This window comes from Eleutherodactylus coqui, chromosome 6 (assembly GCF_035609145.1).
Source record: "Eleutherodactylus coqui strain aEleCoq1 chromosome 6, aEleCoq1.hap1, whole genome shotgun sequence".
NCBI lineage: Eukaryota > Metazoa > Chordata > Amphibia > Anura > Eleutherodactylidae > Eleutherodactylus > Eleutherodactylus coqui.
Window position 1 is genome coordinate 13556015 of NC_089842.1, and position 16671 is coordinate 13572685.

The window sequence follows — 16671 nt, forward strand, 5'->3', positions numbered from 1 at the left end:
TACTTCTCTGTAGTTTTACTCATCGGGAGTCTGTTTGCGTTCTTTACGCCATTCGGATGTTTGTTGGTTGCCCTTGGAAACCTCTTAGAAACTATTGCAATGTCCCTCTATTACAGTGAACCTGTCACCGCATTCATGCTGTCTGAACCGCGGGTGCCATGAATCCGGGATGGGGCTGCCTATTGTCTCTGTGCTTGCGTTATACTGAAACTCTGCGGCGTTTCAGAAACAACATATTTTCATGTCAGACCGCATGCTGCGGCAGGGAGAGGCCGGCGCAGCTCAATGCTTTCACTCAGAGCTCTGTGCCGAGTCAAATTTTAAAGTCTGTTTATTCTGAAAAGCCCCAGCATTTCGGGGTAACACGTGCACGGAGCACAGGCGTACCTGGCCCGGGGTCATGCTGCCTGGGGTTCACACAGCATAAACACAGTGAAAGATTCCCTTACATTTCAATTAATGATAGTGAATGCCGTCACATTGAATTCCACGTTGTCCCGTTGGGTGTTTCGCGACTGCCGTTTTGAGGTAGCATCCTTATTGCAATAAGACCACATTCACTAGTGTTGGTTGCAATTAAGGCCAAGGACAGACAAGCGTATTCTGGCAGCAGTTATGCATTGATAATACAGATGAGTGTCCTGGCTGAACTGCAGATCTCCGGACCCAAACTAATGAGCGTTGCAGATTCCTGTGATGCTCAGAGTTCTATAAAGAGAGCCGCAATCAGGATGGCACACTCATCCGTTGAGATAGGAGACCTGCCATCAAGTCAGGACACTCATCCACTGGAGTAGGAGACCTGCAATCAAGCCTGGATACTCGTACGTTGGGGTAGGAGACCTAGGATTAGGTCGGGACACTCATCCATTGGGGTAGGAGACCTGGGATCAGGCTGGGACACTCATCCGTTGGGGTAGACGAGATCTAGGATCAGGTCGGGACACTCATCCATTGGGGTAGGAGACCTAGGATCAGGTCGGGACACTCATTCGTTGCGGTAGGAGACCTATGATATGGCCAGGACACTAATCTGTTGGGGTAGGAGACCTACGATCTGGCCGGACACTCATTCGTGGGGTAGGAGACCTACAATTCGGCCGGGACACTCGTAGGAGACCTACGATCTGGCCGGGACACTCATCTGTTGGGGTATGAGACCTACGATCTGGCCGGGACACTCATCCGTTGGGGTACGAGACCTACGATCTGGCCGGGACACTCATTCGTTGGGGTACGAGACCTACGATCTGGCCGGGACACTCATCCGTTGGGGTACGAGACCTACGATCTGGCCGTCCCGGGACACTCATCCGTTGGGGTACGAGACCTACGATCTGGCCGGGAAACTCATCCGTTGGGGTACGAGACCTACGATCTGGCCGGGACACTAATCTGTTGGGGTAGGAGACCTACGATCTGGCCGGACACTCATTCGTGGGGTAGGAGACCTACGATCCGGCCGGGACACTCATCCGTTGGGGTACGAGACCTACGATCTGGCCGGGACACTCATCCGTTGGGGTACGAGACCTACGATCTGGCCGGGACACTCATCCGTTGGGGTACGAGACCTACGATCTGGCCGGGACACTCATCCGTTGGGGTACGAGACCTACGATCTGGCCGGGACACTCATCCGTTGGGGTACGAGACCTACGATCTGGCCGGGACACTCATCTGTTGGGGTATGAGACCTACGATCTGGCCGGGACACTCATCCGTTGGGGTACGAGACCTACGATCTGGCCGGGACACTCATCCGTTGGGGTACGAGACCTACGATCTGGCCGGGACACTCATCTGTTGGGGTATGAGACCTACGATCTGGCCGGGACACTGATCCGTTGGGGTACGAGACCTACGATCTGGCCGGGACACTCATCCGTTGGGGTACGAGACCTACGATCTGGCCGGGACACTCATCCGTTGGGGTAGGAGACCTACATTGCGTTCTAAAACGGGCTTTCTAAGTAAATGAAAAATTTGGGAGAGGGCATTAAAAAGGGTTAAAAAAAGAACAAACGAGAGCACACTCACCACTCTGATCCGCTTGCATCCTCATTGCTGGTCTGTTCACTTGGTTGTAGCGGTGACACTCTGTATACACATGTGATGGATGCAGTCAGTGACCGGCCTTTGCAGTATATGACATGAGACGGAGAGGCCAATGATTGGCGGCAGCAGTTGCGTGTGTATGGGTCGATGCTGTTGAGTATTACTCCATAGTGCCCGGAGTGTCAGGGGCTGCATCTGGGTACTACAAGTCTCAGTCAGTACACATTATACTGAGCAGGAGCATGCATGTTTACAAGTGTATGTATCGCTGATGCGTGACATGTAAAGCTAAGAGTGACTTTAACCAAACGACATTAAAGGGGTTTGTCCACGAATGACATTTATCCTCTATCCACAGTATAAAGGATAAGTGATCGCTCGGGCTCCAACCACGAGAACGGATCCTGAGAAACAGACTTCACACTCACCGACAGGCAAACTCAGACAGAACCTCAGACAACCGCAGGACATAGTTATTAGCGCGCCCCCTTGTTACAGTCCTGGGTATAAATAGATGATGTGAGAGATCTCTGTACTGACCCCTGATATATCTATACATAGTTATTAGAGCGCCCCCTTGTTACAGTCCTGGGTATAATAGATGATGGGAGAGATCTCTGTACTGACCCCTGATATATCTATACATAGTTATTAGAGCGCCCCCTTGTTACAGTCCTGGGTATAAGAGATGATGGGAGAGATCTCTGTACTGACCCCTGATATATTATACATAGTTATTAGAGCGCCCCCTTGTTGCAGTCCTGGGTATAATAGATGATGGGAGAGATCTCTGTACTGACCTCTGATATATCTATACATAGTTATTAGAGCGCCCCCTTGTTACAGTCCTGGGTATAAATAGATGATGGGAGAGATCTCTGTACTGACCCCTGATATATCTATACATAGTTATTAGAGCGCGCCCTTGTTGCAGTTCTGAGTATAAATAGATGATGGGAGAGATCTCTGTACTGTCTTTTGATAAATTATAGATAGTTATTAGAGCGCCCCCTTGTTACAGTCCTGGGTAAAATAGATGATGGGAGAGATCTCTGTACTGACCCCTGATATATCTATCTATACATAGTTATTAGAGCGCGCACTTGTTGCAGTTCTGAGTATAAATAGATGATGGGAGAGATCTCTGTACTGACCCCTGATATATCTATACCTAGTTATTAGAGCGCCCCCTTGTTACAGTCCTGGCTATATGCAGATGATGGGAGAGATCTCTGTATTATCTCCTGATATATCTATACATAGTTATTAGAGCGCCCCCTTGTTACAGTCCTGGGTATAATAGATGATGGGTGAGATCTCTATACATAGTTATTAGAGTGCCTCCTTGTTACAGTCCTGGTTATAATAGATGATGGGAGAGATCTCTGTACTGACCCCTGATATATCTATACATAGTTATTAGCGCGACCCCTTGTTACAGTCCTGGGTATAATAGATGATGGCAGAGATCTCTGTACTGACCCCTGATATATTATACATAGTTATTAGAGCACCCCCTTGTTACAGTCCTGGGTATAAATAGATGATGGGAGAGATCTCTGTACTGACCCCTGATATATCTATACATAGTTATTAGAGCGCCCCCTTGTTACAGTCCTGGGTATAAGAGATGATGGGAGAGATCTCTGTACTGACCCCTGATATATTATACATAGTTATTAGAGCGCCCCCTTGTTGCAGTCCTGGGTATAATAGATGATGGGAGAGATCTCTGTACTGACCTCTGATATATCTATACATAGTTATTAGAGCGCCCCCTTGTTACAGTCCTGGGTATAAATAGATGATGGGAGAGATCTCTGTACTGACCCCTGATATATCTATACATAGTTATTAGAGCGCGCCCTTGTTGCAGTTCTGAGTATAAATAGATGATGGGAGAGATCTCTGTACTGTCTTTTGATAAATTATAGATAGTTATTAGAGCGCCCCCTTGTTACAGTCCTGGGTAAAATAGATGATGGGAGAGATCTCTGTACTGACCCCTGATATATCTATCTATACATAGTTATTAGAGCGCGCACTTGTTGCAGTTCTGAGTATAAATAGATGATGGGAGAGATCTCTGTACTGACCCCTGATATATCTATACCTAGTTATTAGAGCGCCCCCTTGTTACAGTCCTGGCTATATGCAGATGATGGGAGAGATCTCTGTATTATCTCCTGATATATCTATACATAGTTATTAGAGCGCCCCCTTGTTACAGTCCTGGGTATAATAGATGATGGGTGAGATCTCTATACATAGTTATTAGAGTGCCTCCTTGTTACAGTCCTGGTTATAATAGATGATGGGAGAGATCTCTGTACTGACCCCTGATATATCTATACATAGTTATTAGCGCGACCCCTTGTTACAGTCCTGGGTATAATAGATGATGGCAGAGATCTCTGTACTGACCCCTGATATATTATACATAGTTATTAGAGCACCCCCTTGTTACAGTCCTGGGTATAAATAGATGATGGGAGAGATCTCTATACTGACCCCTGATATATTATACATAGTTATTAGAGCGCCCCCTTGTTACAGTCCTGGCTATATGCAGATGATGGGAGAGATCTCTGTATTATCTCCTGATATATCTATACATAGTTATTAGAGCGCCCCCTTGTTACAGTCCTGGGTATAATAGATGATGGGTGAGATCTCTATACATAGTTATTAGAGTGCCTCCTTGTTACAGTCCTGGTTATAATAGATGATGGGAGAGATCTCTGTACTGACCCCTGATATATCTATACATAGTTATTAGCGCGCCCCCTTGTTACAGTCCTGGGTATAATAGATGATGGCAGAGATCTCTGTACTGACCCCTGATATATTATACATAGTTATTAGAGCACCCCCTTGTTACAGTCCTGGTTATAATAGATGATGGGAGAGATCTCTGTACTGACCCCTGATATATCTATACATAGTTATTAGAGCGCCCCCTTGTTACAGTCCTGGGTATAAATAGATGGTGGGAGAGATCTCTGTATTGACCCCTGATATATTATACATAGTTATTAGAGTGCCCCCTTGTTACAGTCCTGGGTATAAATAGATGATGGGAGAGATCTCTGTACTGACCCCTGATATATTATACATAGTTATTAGAGCACCCCCTTGTTACAGTCCTGGCTATATGCAGATGATGGGAGAGATCTCTGTACTGACCCCTGATATATCTATACATAGTTATTAGCGCGCCCCCTTGTTACAGTCCTGGGTATAATAGATGATGGCAGAGATCTCTGTACTGACCCCTGATATATTATACATAGTTATTAGAGCACCCCCTTGTTACAGTCCTGGGTATAAATAGATGATGGGAGAGATCTCTGTACTGACGCCTGATATATTATACATAGTTATTAGAGCGCCCCCTTGTTACAGTCCTGGCTATATGCAGATGATGGGAGAGATCTCTGTATTATCTCCTGATATATCTATACATAGTTATTAGAGCGCCCCCTTGTTACAGTCCTGGGTATAATAGATGATGGGTGAGATCTCTATACATAGTTATTAGAGTGCCTCCTTGTTACAGTCCTGGTTATAATAGATGATGGGAGAGATCTCTGTACTGACCCCTGATATATTATACATAGTTATTAGAGCGCCCCTTTGTTACAGTCCTGGGTATAATAGATGATGGGAGAGATCTCTGTACTGACCACTGATATATCTATACATAGTTATTAGCGCGCCCCCTTGTTACAGTCCTGGGTATAATAGATGATGGCAGAGATCTCTGTACTGACCCCTGATATATTATACATAGTTATTAGAGCACCCCCTTGTTACAGTCCTGGTTATAATAGATGATGGGAGAGATCTCTGTACTGACCCCTGATATATCTATACATAGTTATTAGAGCGCCCCCTTGTTACAGTCCTGGGTATAAATAGATGGTGGGAGAGATCTCTGTATTGACCCCTGATATATTATACATAGTTATTAGAGCGCCCCCTTGTTACAGTCCTGGGTATAAATAGATGATGGGAGAGATCTCAGCGGATCGGTGTATTTCACTGTACTTGTTCCTCACACAATTCGCACATTTGCGCGCGTCAAAAAAATCTGCCCCGCTTGCAATGGCTACTTTATCTAATGCGTTCCAGATGTGTTCATTTTCCTGTGCAGTTATGCAGTGTGTTACGCATCTCCTCGCTATTTGGCGCACATTTGCGCAGCCCCATTGATTGCTATGAGGACTTTTGGTGCACAAATGCGCAGGAAAAAAATGCACGCAGTTTTTTTTTTTATTTGCGCAACCGAAATGCACAGGAAAAATACGCAAACGAACTCAGTGAAATCAATGGGCGCTATTCTGTGTTTTGCGAACACGTCCGTGTGAATCCGCCGTGAGGGCCGCCGCACATGAGCGTGTTTGTGTGCCATCTGCACCCGCAATATGCAGCAAATAGAACTCACGCATTTTGAGCACAGGGAAAAAACGTGACCTGCTTAATTGTGGTGCTAAATTGTGCAGCAGAGGCCCGTGTCCGCCCGAACACACGCACTAAACTGCGCAATTTTGCAGGGTTAGACGATAACAACTGGGCCTGCTAAATAAGCTGCCCCGCCTACTGAAACATGGCGTCGCCCCGATGTGAGCAGTCCTGTCAGCAGGCGATCGTGCGCCCTGCACAGCGCATATTAGTCGCTCAATAGCAAGTGTATATACGCGTACGTCCACGTGCAGCTGCCCTAAGGCGGCACTGTTGGGGCCCATGGACTGGAGTTGAGAAACACATAGTGTGCACTGGCTGGGACTTGTAGTCCCCTGGCCCTCACAAACTGCACAGTATGTAGCACACAGGAGCGTCGTTGCTCTTCAGTCACCTCAGAATTCCCGCTCTTTTCAAAACGCACCACGTGACAACCGCGTTGTCGCTTCCTGATTGGTCAAGAACAACTAAAAGCCTTTACACATGCGCAGTGCTCTGCCCACTATGCACCAACTGAGGTGATTAGTAAAACCCGGAACTCGAGGTGCCTTGCCCGCAGTAAAAATGGCAGACACGGCGGTGAAGCACTGGTCACCTGAGGACGATTTGACAGGAGGTGGCGCGGTGTGATTGGTCGGCACGGCGACACTTCCGGTGACGTGGAGGCGGCCTCTCAGGACCGGGAATGATGGCTGCTCCCCTGTGCTCCGCAATGCTGCTCCTCCTGGCCGCCCTGGCATTGAGCCCCGGGGCCTTTGCTGGTTCCCGAATCCTGGTCCTGCTGGAGAACCTTAACCTGCGGGAGACGCACTCACTCTTCTTCCGCAGCCTGAGCGGTGAGAGCCGTCACTATTATCACAGCGACCAATGGGGTCTGCTCACAGCTGAGGGCTTGCTACAGTGTATCAGTGCAGGCAATCCTCGGCAGCACCGATCCGTCCTGTCTTCAGTTTGTTACAATGTATCAGGCAGGATGTTGTCTGCACTGGATACAATTGTGGCAACGCAAAGGGGAAAACCGTACCATTTGGCGCAGGTATTGCCGCTGCAGCCAATCTGCGGTGGATCTGACCGTCTGCGCGCTCTGGGGGGATTTAACCGCCTTTAAAAACCCCGGCAAAAACTGCGTGCGCGAAGTCCGACGTGGAAAATCGCACTTCTGTGTCAAAAAGTGGCGATTTTTCCATCTCGGAGATCCGCACGTGATTTTGGCCATTAAATGTCCAAAGAGATTTTGCGCTGTTTTTGGAGGCGGAGTTAACCCAGAATGCCGCGGCGAATGTTTCAGTACTCGGAGGGTTCTCGCAGCGCCAAATCTGCATCCCATTCATGTAAATTGGGTTCTGGATGTTTCTGGCGTGAATTGCGATCCTTGTTTCTTGCCCCTTCCTAACGGATGTTGGGGGGCGCCCGCGGCGGATGTTCTGCATGTGGATGTTGGGCGTTCCCGGGCAGATATTCCGACTTCTACTACCGTGTGAACATCCCCTTAGACCGCCGCGGCCCGGCCTGTCAGCCTGTACTGTTGGGTCCGTCTGCGGATCCACTGAATATGTGTACATCCCGTTCGGAGATCAGCGGCGCCCCCACATCACACAATTACCGGTAGAACTAACCGGTTCACTGATTATGCGGCCCATTGTTTATTATGTTCTCACCTCCATGCTCTACCCTGCAGCCGCTCTTCTATTTACCTTGTGTATAGTACGCCGTATCCCTGGTGTAATGATGGGTGCGCGGTGGGGTACAGCTGTAAGGGGTATGACGCACATTTGGGGCTTATTCACACTAATGATATTCTTGACTAAGTTTTGTGTGATGCGAAGAACTCGGGTGAATATGAGATTCATCCTTTTCATCGGATTCCTTCACACTAGCGATTTTGTATTTTCCTCGCAGTATGTTCTATTTTGGGCGTTCCCTCGGACCATAGAAGCCATCGCCGGGCAGCCGCGTTCCGTTGTGACGTTTCCCGTTGTTGTCGATGGGATACACCTGCGAACCCTTCATGCGTGAGACGATCGCTATTTCCCAGAAAGGATGTCTTTTAAATCTAAAATGCTTTGCATCGCCGTGACAACCGCACGTTGACGAGCGTGACCTTGGGCTCACGCCTGCACGCCGCCTCGGGGTTTGACTATACGGCAGAATCTGCGTTGGATTTTTGCACCTCCAAGTTTGCAGCTTATCTGCGCGTTTCTTCCGTTTAATCTCACTATAGCGCAGCGCGGATCCGTTCGTGCGTTTAGCGCTTTTCAATGGGCAAATCTCCAAACGGATTTCCTCCCACAGAATCTGCATCAAGACGTGATTTTTAACTTCCTTTTTTTTCCTCTTGCACGCAGATTTCAAATTTGCTCCCTATGCATTACCACAAGTAATGGATGTGGATTCCACGGCCGGACGGCGCCCGCGATCACACTCTTGGGGTTTGCCGGGACAGCGGAATTCACTGGAAAATTTTCCGTGTGAATTCTGCCTCTAGGAAGCGAGTCAAAATCCGTGGCTTTTCGGCGCCGATCTGCATGTGGAATTACGACGTGGAAGACCGGAATATCTCGCGGATTTTGTCCACAGACATGCGGTAAATCCGGCCGCGGTTCTGCAGCTGAAATCCTAGTTTTTAGACGCGGAGTTCCCGTGGAAAAATCCGCAGTGAATTCCGCCGTGTGACACTACCGTTAGGCCGGCTTCACACGGCCGAGAATTATGTCGTGCGAGGCGCACGAATATGATCCCTATTCTTTTAAATGGGCGATGCGGGCTACAGATCGTGGCATGTCGTATATTGGAGCATCGCAACTCCCATCGTTCCTAATGGGGCCGGCGGCAGCATCGCACCACATGCTGGGCGCACGCGGTGCGGTGTGAGGTCTCCCGTTGAAAACAATAGGAGGAACTCTGCGTCATCCGCGGCTGAGGATCGCTACCTCCCCAAAGCGATGCGGTTTTGACATAAATCACCTCGCATCCATGGCAAAGCGCATGTTGGCGAACGCAAAATCGGGACATAATTCCTGGCCCAATATTGCGCTCGTCCATGTGGAGCCGGCATTAGGGATCAGAGTGCGATCATATCTAGTGAAGAGTCCTATTCTGCGTCAAAATCCCCACCATTGGTGCAGCGTTTGCGGATTTTGCCGCTGATCCGCAGCAGACTGGACCCCAATGGAAAGGTTGAGATCTGCGCCAAAATCCACCATGTGTGAAGACGTCCTGCAGTATATTCACACACGATTTACGGACCAAAACAGTCTGAAATCTGATGGAAATGGAACGGCTGTTCATATGGGCGGAGTATAAAATAAAAAACTCCGTATTTTGATGTATTTTTTTTTTTTTATACCCTCCTCAGCAAACTCTGTGGCGGAAATCCCGCTTCATTTACACCCCGTGAGAAGGAGTCCTTGGAGTGCGTTCACACGTCGCTGATTTCCTCAGATCTTGGTGCGGGCCTGCGTCAGATTTAACCCTTTTAAATGAATTCAAAGGGGTGAAATCTGCAGCAAATCGGTGAGGTGTGAACGCGCCGCAGGGGATGTTCACATGCAGATTTTCTGGATAGCGGAAGCCGATCCGCTGCGGACCGATTGGCGTTGCAACAGGTGAAATCTGCACTGAAAATCTCTAGATGTACTCTGGATTTAAAATCTGCACCGCTGGTTAATTACTGCACGGATTTATTGCGGATTTCGTCCGCAGCGTTTCGATAAGATCTCTTTGCTGGCGGCCATCTGCGCTCTCGGAGCGCCTCGTACTAATAACGCTTCTCTTGATTCACAGACAGGGGATTCGACCTTGCCTTCAGGACGGCGGATGACCCCAGCCTGTCCCTTATCAAGTACGGAGAGTTCCTGTACGACAACCTGATCATCTTCTCTCCATCCGTAGAAGGTTTGTACGCACAGCGAGGCAAACCTGTCGATGCTGCTTCTTAAAGGGCCAGCTGCACTAACAAGGACAGGTTAGAGCAGTGCGGCTGACCTCCCTTCTGTCCGCGAAACGTCTTCTGTTGCTCCTTCTTGCAGATTTTGGAGGAAACATCAATGTGGAGACGATCAGCTCGTTCATAGACGGCGGTGGCAGCGTGCTGGTGGCGGCGAGCTCCGATATAGGTAAGACTTCGTCTGGTAACATTGGGGGTTAATAGTTTACGTAGCGCGACTGAAAAAAGACTCAAGTCTGTCAAGTTCAACCTATCCTTCTGCAAAGAAGGAAAACTCCCCCCGTGGGTAGAGCCAGTTGCTCTCGTCTGAGGGGAGGTGTCCTTCCTGATCGGCTGCGTGTCCGTGGTCGTTCTTCACTGGCTCTTCTGCTTCCATCTTGTGTCATATTGCAGCGCTGTGCTGATGACAGATTATCGGACTTTCTGGATTAAAGGCATTTCTCTGTGCAGATATGAGTGATTATACTCCTGTTGGAGGCATTCAATTGGTAATTTTCACATGCGCTATCTGACCATATCACATATCTTGCATGTCTGTAATTTGCTTGTCGTCCTGCGCCAGGGGATCCTCTCCGAGAGTTGGGAAGTGAATGTGGTATCGAGTTTGATGAAGAGAAAACGGCCGTGATCGACCACCACAACTATGATGTGTCCGACCCCGGCCAGGTAGGTGCCCCAGAGAGCAGGGCTGATACATAATGTGCTGATACTCCATACACCGCTCACTGGATGGTGTCTCTGTATTACCCCCCCCAGCACACCATGATTGTAGCGGACTCTGAAAACCTCCTGAAGGCTCCAACTATTGTGGGGAAGAATACCCTGAACCCCATCCTGTTCAGAGGTGTGGGGTAAGTGCCTGCCATGTACGCTGTGCCATGTAATGCCACATCTGTGCTGTGTAATAACTCCATTCATGTTCTGTACAGTATGGTGGCCGATCCTGATAACCCCCTGGTGCTGGACATCCTCACCGGCTCCTCCACCTCCTACTCGTTCTTTCCTGATAAACCCATTACACAGGTAAGTCGCATGCTGGTGATTGTCGCTGCCCTGTAAGTCAGATCCTGTGTGTAATGAGAACAGTGATTCAGCACCTACTGTGTTTTCCTGAAAATAAGACCCTGTCTTATATTAATTTTTTCCCCAAAAGAGGCACTTATTTTCAGTGGATGTCGTATTACACTTGCATAGCAGGCTCGGTCCGGGTCCCTTCAGCTGCTGTCCACAGCTCTGACGCACTTCTGATTGGCTGAGCAGCGGTCGAAGAACCAATGTGATGGCTGTGATTGGTTTATCCAGCGTTGCATTGATTGGCTGAGCAGCGGGGAAAGAACCAATGAACAACCATCGCATTGTAGTGGCAGGATTTATGAATTGGCTGAGCCACGGTCAATCACAGCCATCGCATTGGTTCATCTAGCGCTTCATTGATTGGCTGAGCAGCGGTCAAAGAACCAATCAATGAAGCGCTAGATGAACCAATGTGATGGCTGTGATTGGCCGTGGCTCAGCCAATTCATAAATCCTGCCTCTACAATGCGATGGCTGTTCATTGGTTCTTCCCCCGCTGCTTAGCCAATGAACAGCCATCGCATTGTAGAGGCAGGATTTATGAATTGGCTGAGCCACGGCCAATCACAGCCATCACATTGGTTCATCTAGCGCTTCATTGATTGGTTCTTCCCCCGCTGCTTAGCCAATCACAGCCATCACATTGGTTCTTTGACCGCTGCTCAGCCAATGTGATGGCTGTGATTGGTTCTTCCCCCGCTGCTTAGCCAATGAACAGCCATCGCATTGTAGAGGCAGGATTTATGAATTGGCTGAGCCACGGCCAATCACAGCCATCACATTGGTTCATCTAGCCCTTCATTGATTGGCTGAGCAGCGGTCAAAGAACCAATCACAGCCATCGCATTGGTTCATCTAGCCCTTCATTGATTGGCTGAGCAGCGGTCAAAGAACCAATCAATGAAGGGCTAGATGAACCAATGCGATGGCTGTGATTGGTTCTTTGACCGCTGCTCAGCCAATCGCAGCCATCGCATTTTGGGGGTGGGACTTATGAATCCCATAACTAGGAAGTGATGTACGAGCGGCTGAGGACTGCGGGAACTGCTTGAAACTGTATATGTATCTATATTGGCCGCTCCCCGCTCTGCCCTTATACCGGCAATGTATAGAACTCCTCCACTTGCGTCCGGATCTGACATCCCGCTTTCTCTCGCACAGTACCCACATGCAGTCGGCAAGAATACCCTCCTCATTGCAGGACTCCAGGCCAGGAACAACGCCCGTGTGGTCTTCAGCGGCTCCCTCGATTTCTTCAGTGACGCCTTCTTTAACTCTGCTGTACATAAAGCTGCTCCTGGCTCCACCAGGTCCGACCATCATCCGCGCCAGCCTTATAATGGCTGAGCGTGTTATTATACTACTATCCAATCAGAGTCTTCCTTGGCGCACGTTCACGCGGCGGATTGTCCCAGCAGAAAAATCCACAGCTGAAATCTGAGTCCGACCGTCAGCGTTCGGCTGTGGATTTGTGTTTTGCAATGGCGCAGATTCCTATTGAACATGATGGGAAGTGGATTCCAGCAGTCATTGTCGGCGCACACAATCCGCTGTATGAACGTTCACAAGGAGCGCAAGATTTAAGAAATGTCATCCGCATGATGCGGGAAAAAAATACATGAGATATGCAGTAGAATTGACATGGAGAGCGGATTGTGAGCCCCCAGCATGTTAATGCAAGTTCATAGTCCTCCAGTGACTGGGAGAAATCTGCGCCAAAGTCCACGTAAAAAGGAGGAAGACACACAACTACCAAAAGACAGTTTTTAGGCCTCCTGCACACAGGCAGGTCGGACTCCGCAGCAGAATTCAACGCGGTGCTCCCAGCTTACCTGTCTGGCGCCGGCTGCGGAGTCCAGGGGCGGGCGCCGGCTGCGGAGTCCGCAATCTAAATACGCCCGTGTGCAGGAGGCCTTAACAGATCTGTCAAAAGAGAAACTGGATTTTGCTTGTATCCGTTCCATTAAAATCGATCTTTTTAAAAGCCCAACCCCCCCCCCCCCCTTTACATTTCCATCAGAGCAGCAAAACCATAAGACCGCTCCATCTGTCACATGACTGCGCCCCTGCATGCGGGTTTGGTGCAGAGGATGCGCTGTGTGAACGCCGCCGAACACTTTCGGACCTTCGTTGCTTCTCCTTTTCATCTTAGTCCTCTCTGCTGTTCACCTGATTCAGATACTCGAAGACGGGTAACTATGAGCTGGCGGTCGCCCTGTCGCGGTGGGTCTTTAAGGAGGAAGGCGTCCTGAGAGTCGGAGCCGTGTCTCATCACCGCGTTGGTGAAACTGAACCTCCCAGCGCTTATACCATCACCGACCTTGTGGTAAGGAATGGGACCGAGTACTTGGGTGGTTCCCTGGGGATCCAGCTGCTTGGACCCCCAAATATCAGCTGTTACCACCGGAAGGTTACTTTCCTGTTTAACCCCTTGACGTACATGTAAGTAATGGGAAGTGAGAGGTTAACACGAAATGCCATATGTTTACGGTATGTAGATGGTGCAAGCTCAGAAGCCGGGCCACTGCCATCTGCAGCAGCAGCTGTAACCGACGCCTGATCGCGGCGTGTAGGAGGATCACGGGGAGGGGTGTGCCTTCTGTGACGTAATTGGCACTATGACATAAAATCGGGGAGGGCTGCCATAGTGTTTGGGTCTACCATGGTCTGTGATCACTATAGTAAGTGATTAATACACTGCAGTACAGAAGTACTGCAATGTATTATCTGAGCAATCTTGGGGTCGTAGATTCGGGGGGGGGGGTGAAGGGGATTTTTCTGAGTACTAATCCATGTTTACTTGTTAAAAAAAATGTAAAAACCCACGTTTTGTGTTGTCGAATCAGCAAAGACCTGTACGATAAACGGAGCGCCTCATTTTTTTTTTTTCTCCTGCACTGCAAATTCTATTAAAAAAAGGCAAAATGTGTTTTTTGGGAGGTGAAAATGAAAAAGAGGCAAGTGATCAAAAAAGTCATATGTCCCCGAAAATGATACCAATAAAAACTACAGATTGCCACCCAAAAAACCCGTCATACGGCCCTGCGGACAGAAAAATAAGTCAAGGCCTTTACAAGTGGAGATGAAAATCTTTGTTTCCTTGGGCCGTGTCATTAAGGGGTTAAAATGGGCTCCATCAGGGCAGAAGGGTGCTGGCTGCTCCTTGCCATGGCCTGAGCGTCGGCGTGTTGCACCCGCAGAGGATGACCCCCATCTGTTCTCTCCGCAGGAGTACAGCATCGTGATTGAGAAGCTCTCTGATGGGAAGTGGATCCCCTTCGATGGAGACGACATTCAGCTGGAGTTTGTGCGCATTGATCCCTTTGTCCGAACCTTCCTGAAGAAGAACGGTGAGTGGGCGCCACATTCCGCCTCCTGCTGGTTGGGTAGGGGCACGTGGGGTTATTTTCTGTCTGATTTTCGAACCAAAAAACCAGTCCTGAAATCAGATGGAAAAAGCAAAATGGCGCCCATTCATCTGAATGCATGTATGCACACGGGGAGGGGGGAGGGGGGCGCACTGCGGCTGACGGGGCGTGCAGCGTTTGTTTTTTGTTGGTTTTTTTTACTCTCGGGGCATAACTTTTGAATCGCCCGTGTGCCGGTACCCTCACTCAGGACATGGGATTTGTAATTCTCTTCTCTTGTAGGTGGGAAATACAGAGTCCAGTTCAAGCTTCCAGACGTATACGGCGTATTCCAGTTCAAGGTGGATTATAACAGACTGGGATACACTCACCTCTACTCCGCAACACAGGTGAGCTGAGGGGATTCACTGAAGGTCTACCAATGTATGTACACAGTGGCTTCACCAGCAGAATAGTGAGCGCAGCTCTGCAGTATAATACAGGATGTAACCCAGGATCAGTACAGGATAAGTAATGTATGTACACAGCGACTCCACCAGCAGAACAGTGAGTGCAGCTCTGGAGTATAATACAGGATGTAACTCAGGAGCAGTACAGGATAAGTAATGTATGTACACAGTGACTCCACCAGCAGAACAGTGAGTGCAGCTCTGGGGTATAATACAGGATGGAACTCATGATCAGTACAGGATAAGTAATGTATGTACACAGTGACTCCACCAGCAGAATAGTGAGTGCAGCTCTGCAGTATAATACAGGATGTAACTCAGGATCAGTACAGGATAAGTAATGTATGCACACAGTGACTCCACCAGCAGAATAGTGAGTGCAGCTCTGGGGTATAATACAGGATGTAACTCAGGATCAGTACAAGATAAGTAATGTATGTACACAGTGACTCCACCAGCAGAATAGTGAGTGCAGCTCTGCAGTATAATACAGGATGTAACTCAGGATCAGTACAGGATAAGTAATGTATGCACACAGTGACTCCACCAGCAGAATAGTGAGTGCAGCTCTGGGGTATAATACAGGATGTAACTCAGGATCAGTGCATGATAAGTAATGTATGTACACAGTGACTCCACCAGCAGAATAGTGAGTGCAGCTCTGCAGTATAATACAGGATGGAACTCGGGGTCAGCATTGTATGTACACAGTACTTGGGGGGCTGAATGACTGAGCAGCACCTCTCTGCCCCCCTCTGACTGTAATTTTTTTTTTCCCCCGTAGGTGTCGGTACGGCCTCTCCAGCACACCCAGTACGAGCGATTTATACCCTCCGCCTTCCCGTATTACGCCAGCGCATTCTCCATGATGATCGGCCTGTTTATCTTCAGCATCGTTTTCCTGCACATGAAGGAGAAAGAAAAATCTGATTAAATGATATCAAGTTGTTTCCACTAAATGTAGAATGCGGTCATCAGCCGGTCCGGAGGGGCCAGAAAGGAGCCACAACCGGGTGGGGTGGGGGGTGGGTAGTTTGGTTGTAATTTTTGATTTCTATTTTAATTTGTGGAGATTTTGTTCACTTGACGGCATTTTGTATGATGTCATCTCTAACGGATAGGGGAGGGGCTAATGGGGGAGGCTCCTCCCTGTTCGGGTCACATGTCTTTACTGTGGTGAAGTTTCTTTTTTTTTTTTTTTGGACATTGATGGCACTTTTTGAAGATTTATTTGGACCATAAATAAAAGTTTTTCCCCGGAACCTTTCTGCTCTCAGTAATTTATCTGTAGACGACGGCAGCCAATCGGAGT

At 48.7% G+C, this 16671-nt stretch overlaps 1 protein-coding gene across 1 annotated transcript; it reads left to right on the plus strand.

Moving 5' to 3' along the window:
• Window positions 1-7167: 7167 nt before the first annotated feature.
• DDOST (dolichyl-diphosphooligosaccharide--protein glycosyltransferase non-catalytic subunit) lies at window positions 7168-16621 on the plus strand. The gene is made up of 11 exons (XM_066606293.1): window positions 7168-7358; window positions 10306-10416; window positions 10551-10637; window positions 11031-11134; window positions 11225-11319; window positions 11398-11491; window positions 12704-12852; window positions 13721-13868; window positions 14772-14892; window positions 15193-15299; window positions 16144-16621. The coding sequence occupies exons 1-11, from the start codon at window positions 7208-7210 to the stop codon at window positions 16291-16293; spliced, it is 1317 nt and encodes a 438-aa protein (XP_066462390.1). The 5' UTR covers window positions 7168-7207; the 3' UTR covers window positions 16294-16621.
• Window positions 16622-16671: the final 50 nt, after the last annotated feature.

Excerpts from the sequence above, each read along its gene's own strand:
- DDOST (XM_066606293.1), top strand. The coding sequence starts at position 7,208 with ATGATGGCTGCTCCCCTGTGCTCCGCAATGCTGCTCCTCCTGGCCGCC. Across the intron at positions 11,320-11,397 it reads ATCCTGTTCAGAGGTGTGGG|TATGGTGGCCGATCCTGATA; the intron begins GTAAGTGCCTGC and ends TGTTCTGTACAG. Across the intron at positions 13,869-14,771 it reads ATACCATCACCGACCTTGTG|GAGTACAGCATCGTGATTGA; the intron begins GTAAGGAATGGG and ends TTCTCTCCGCAG.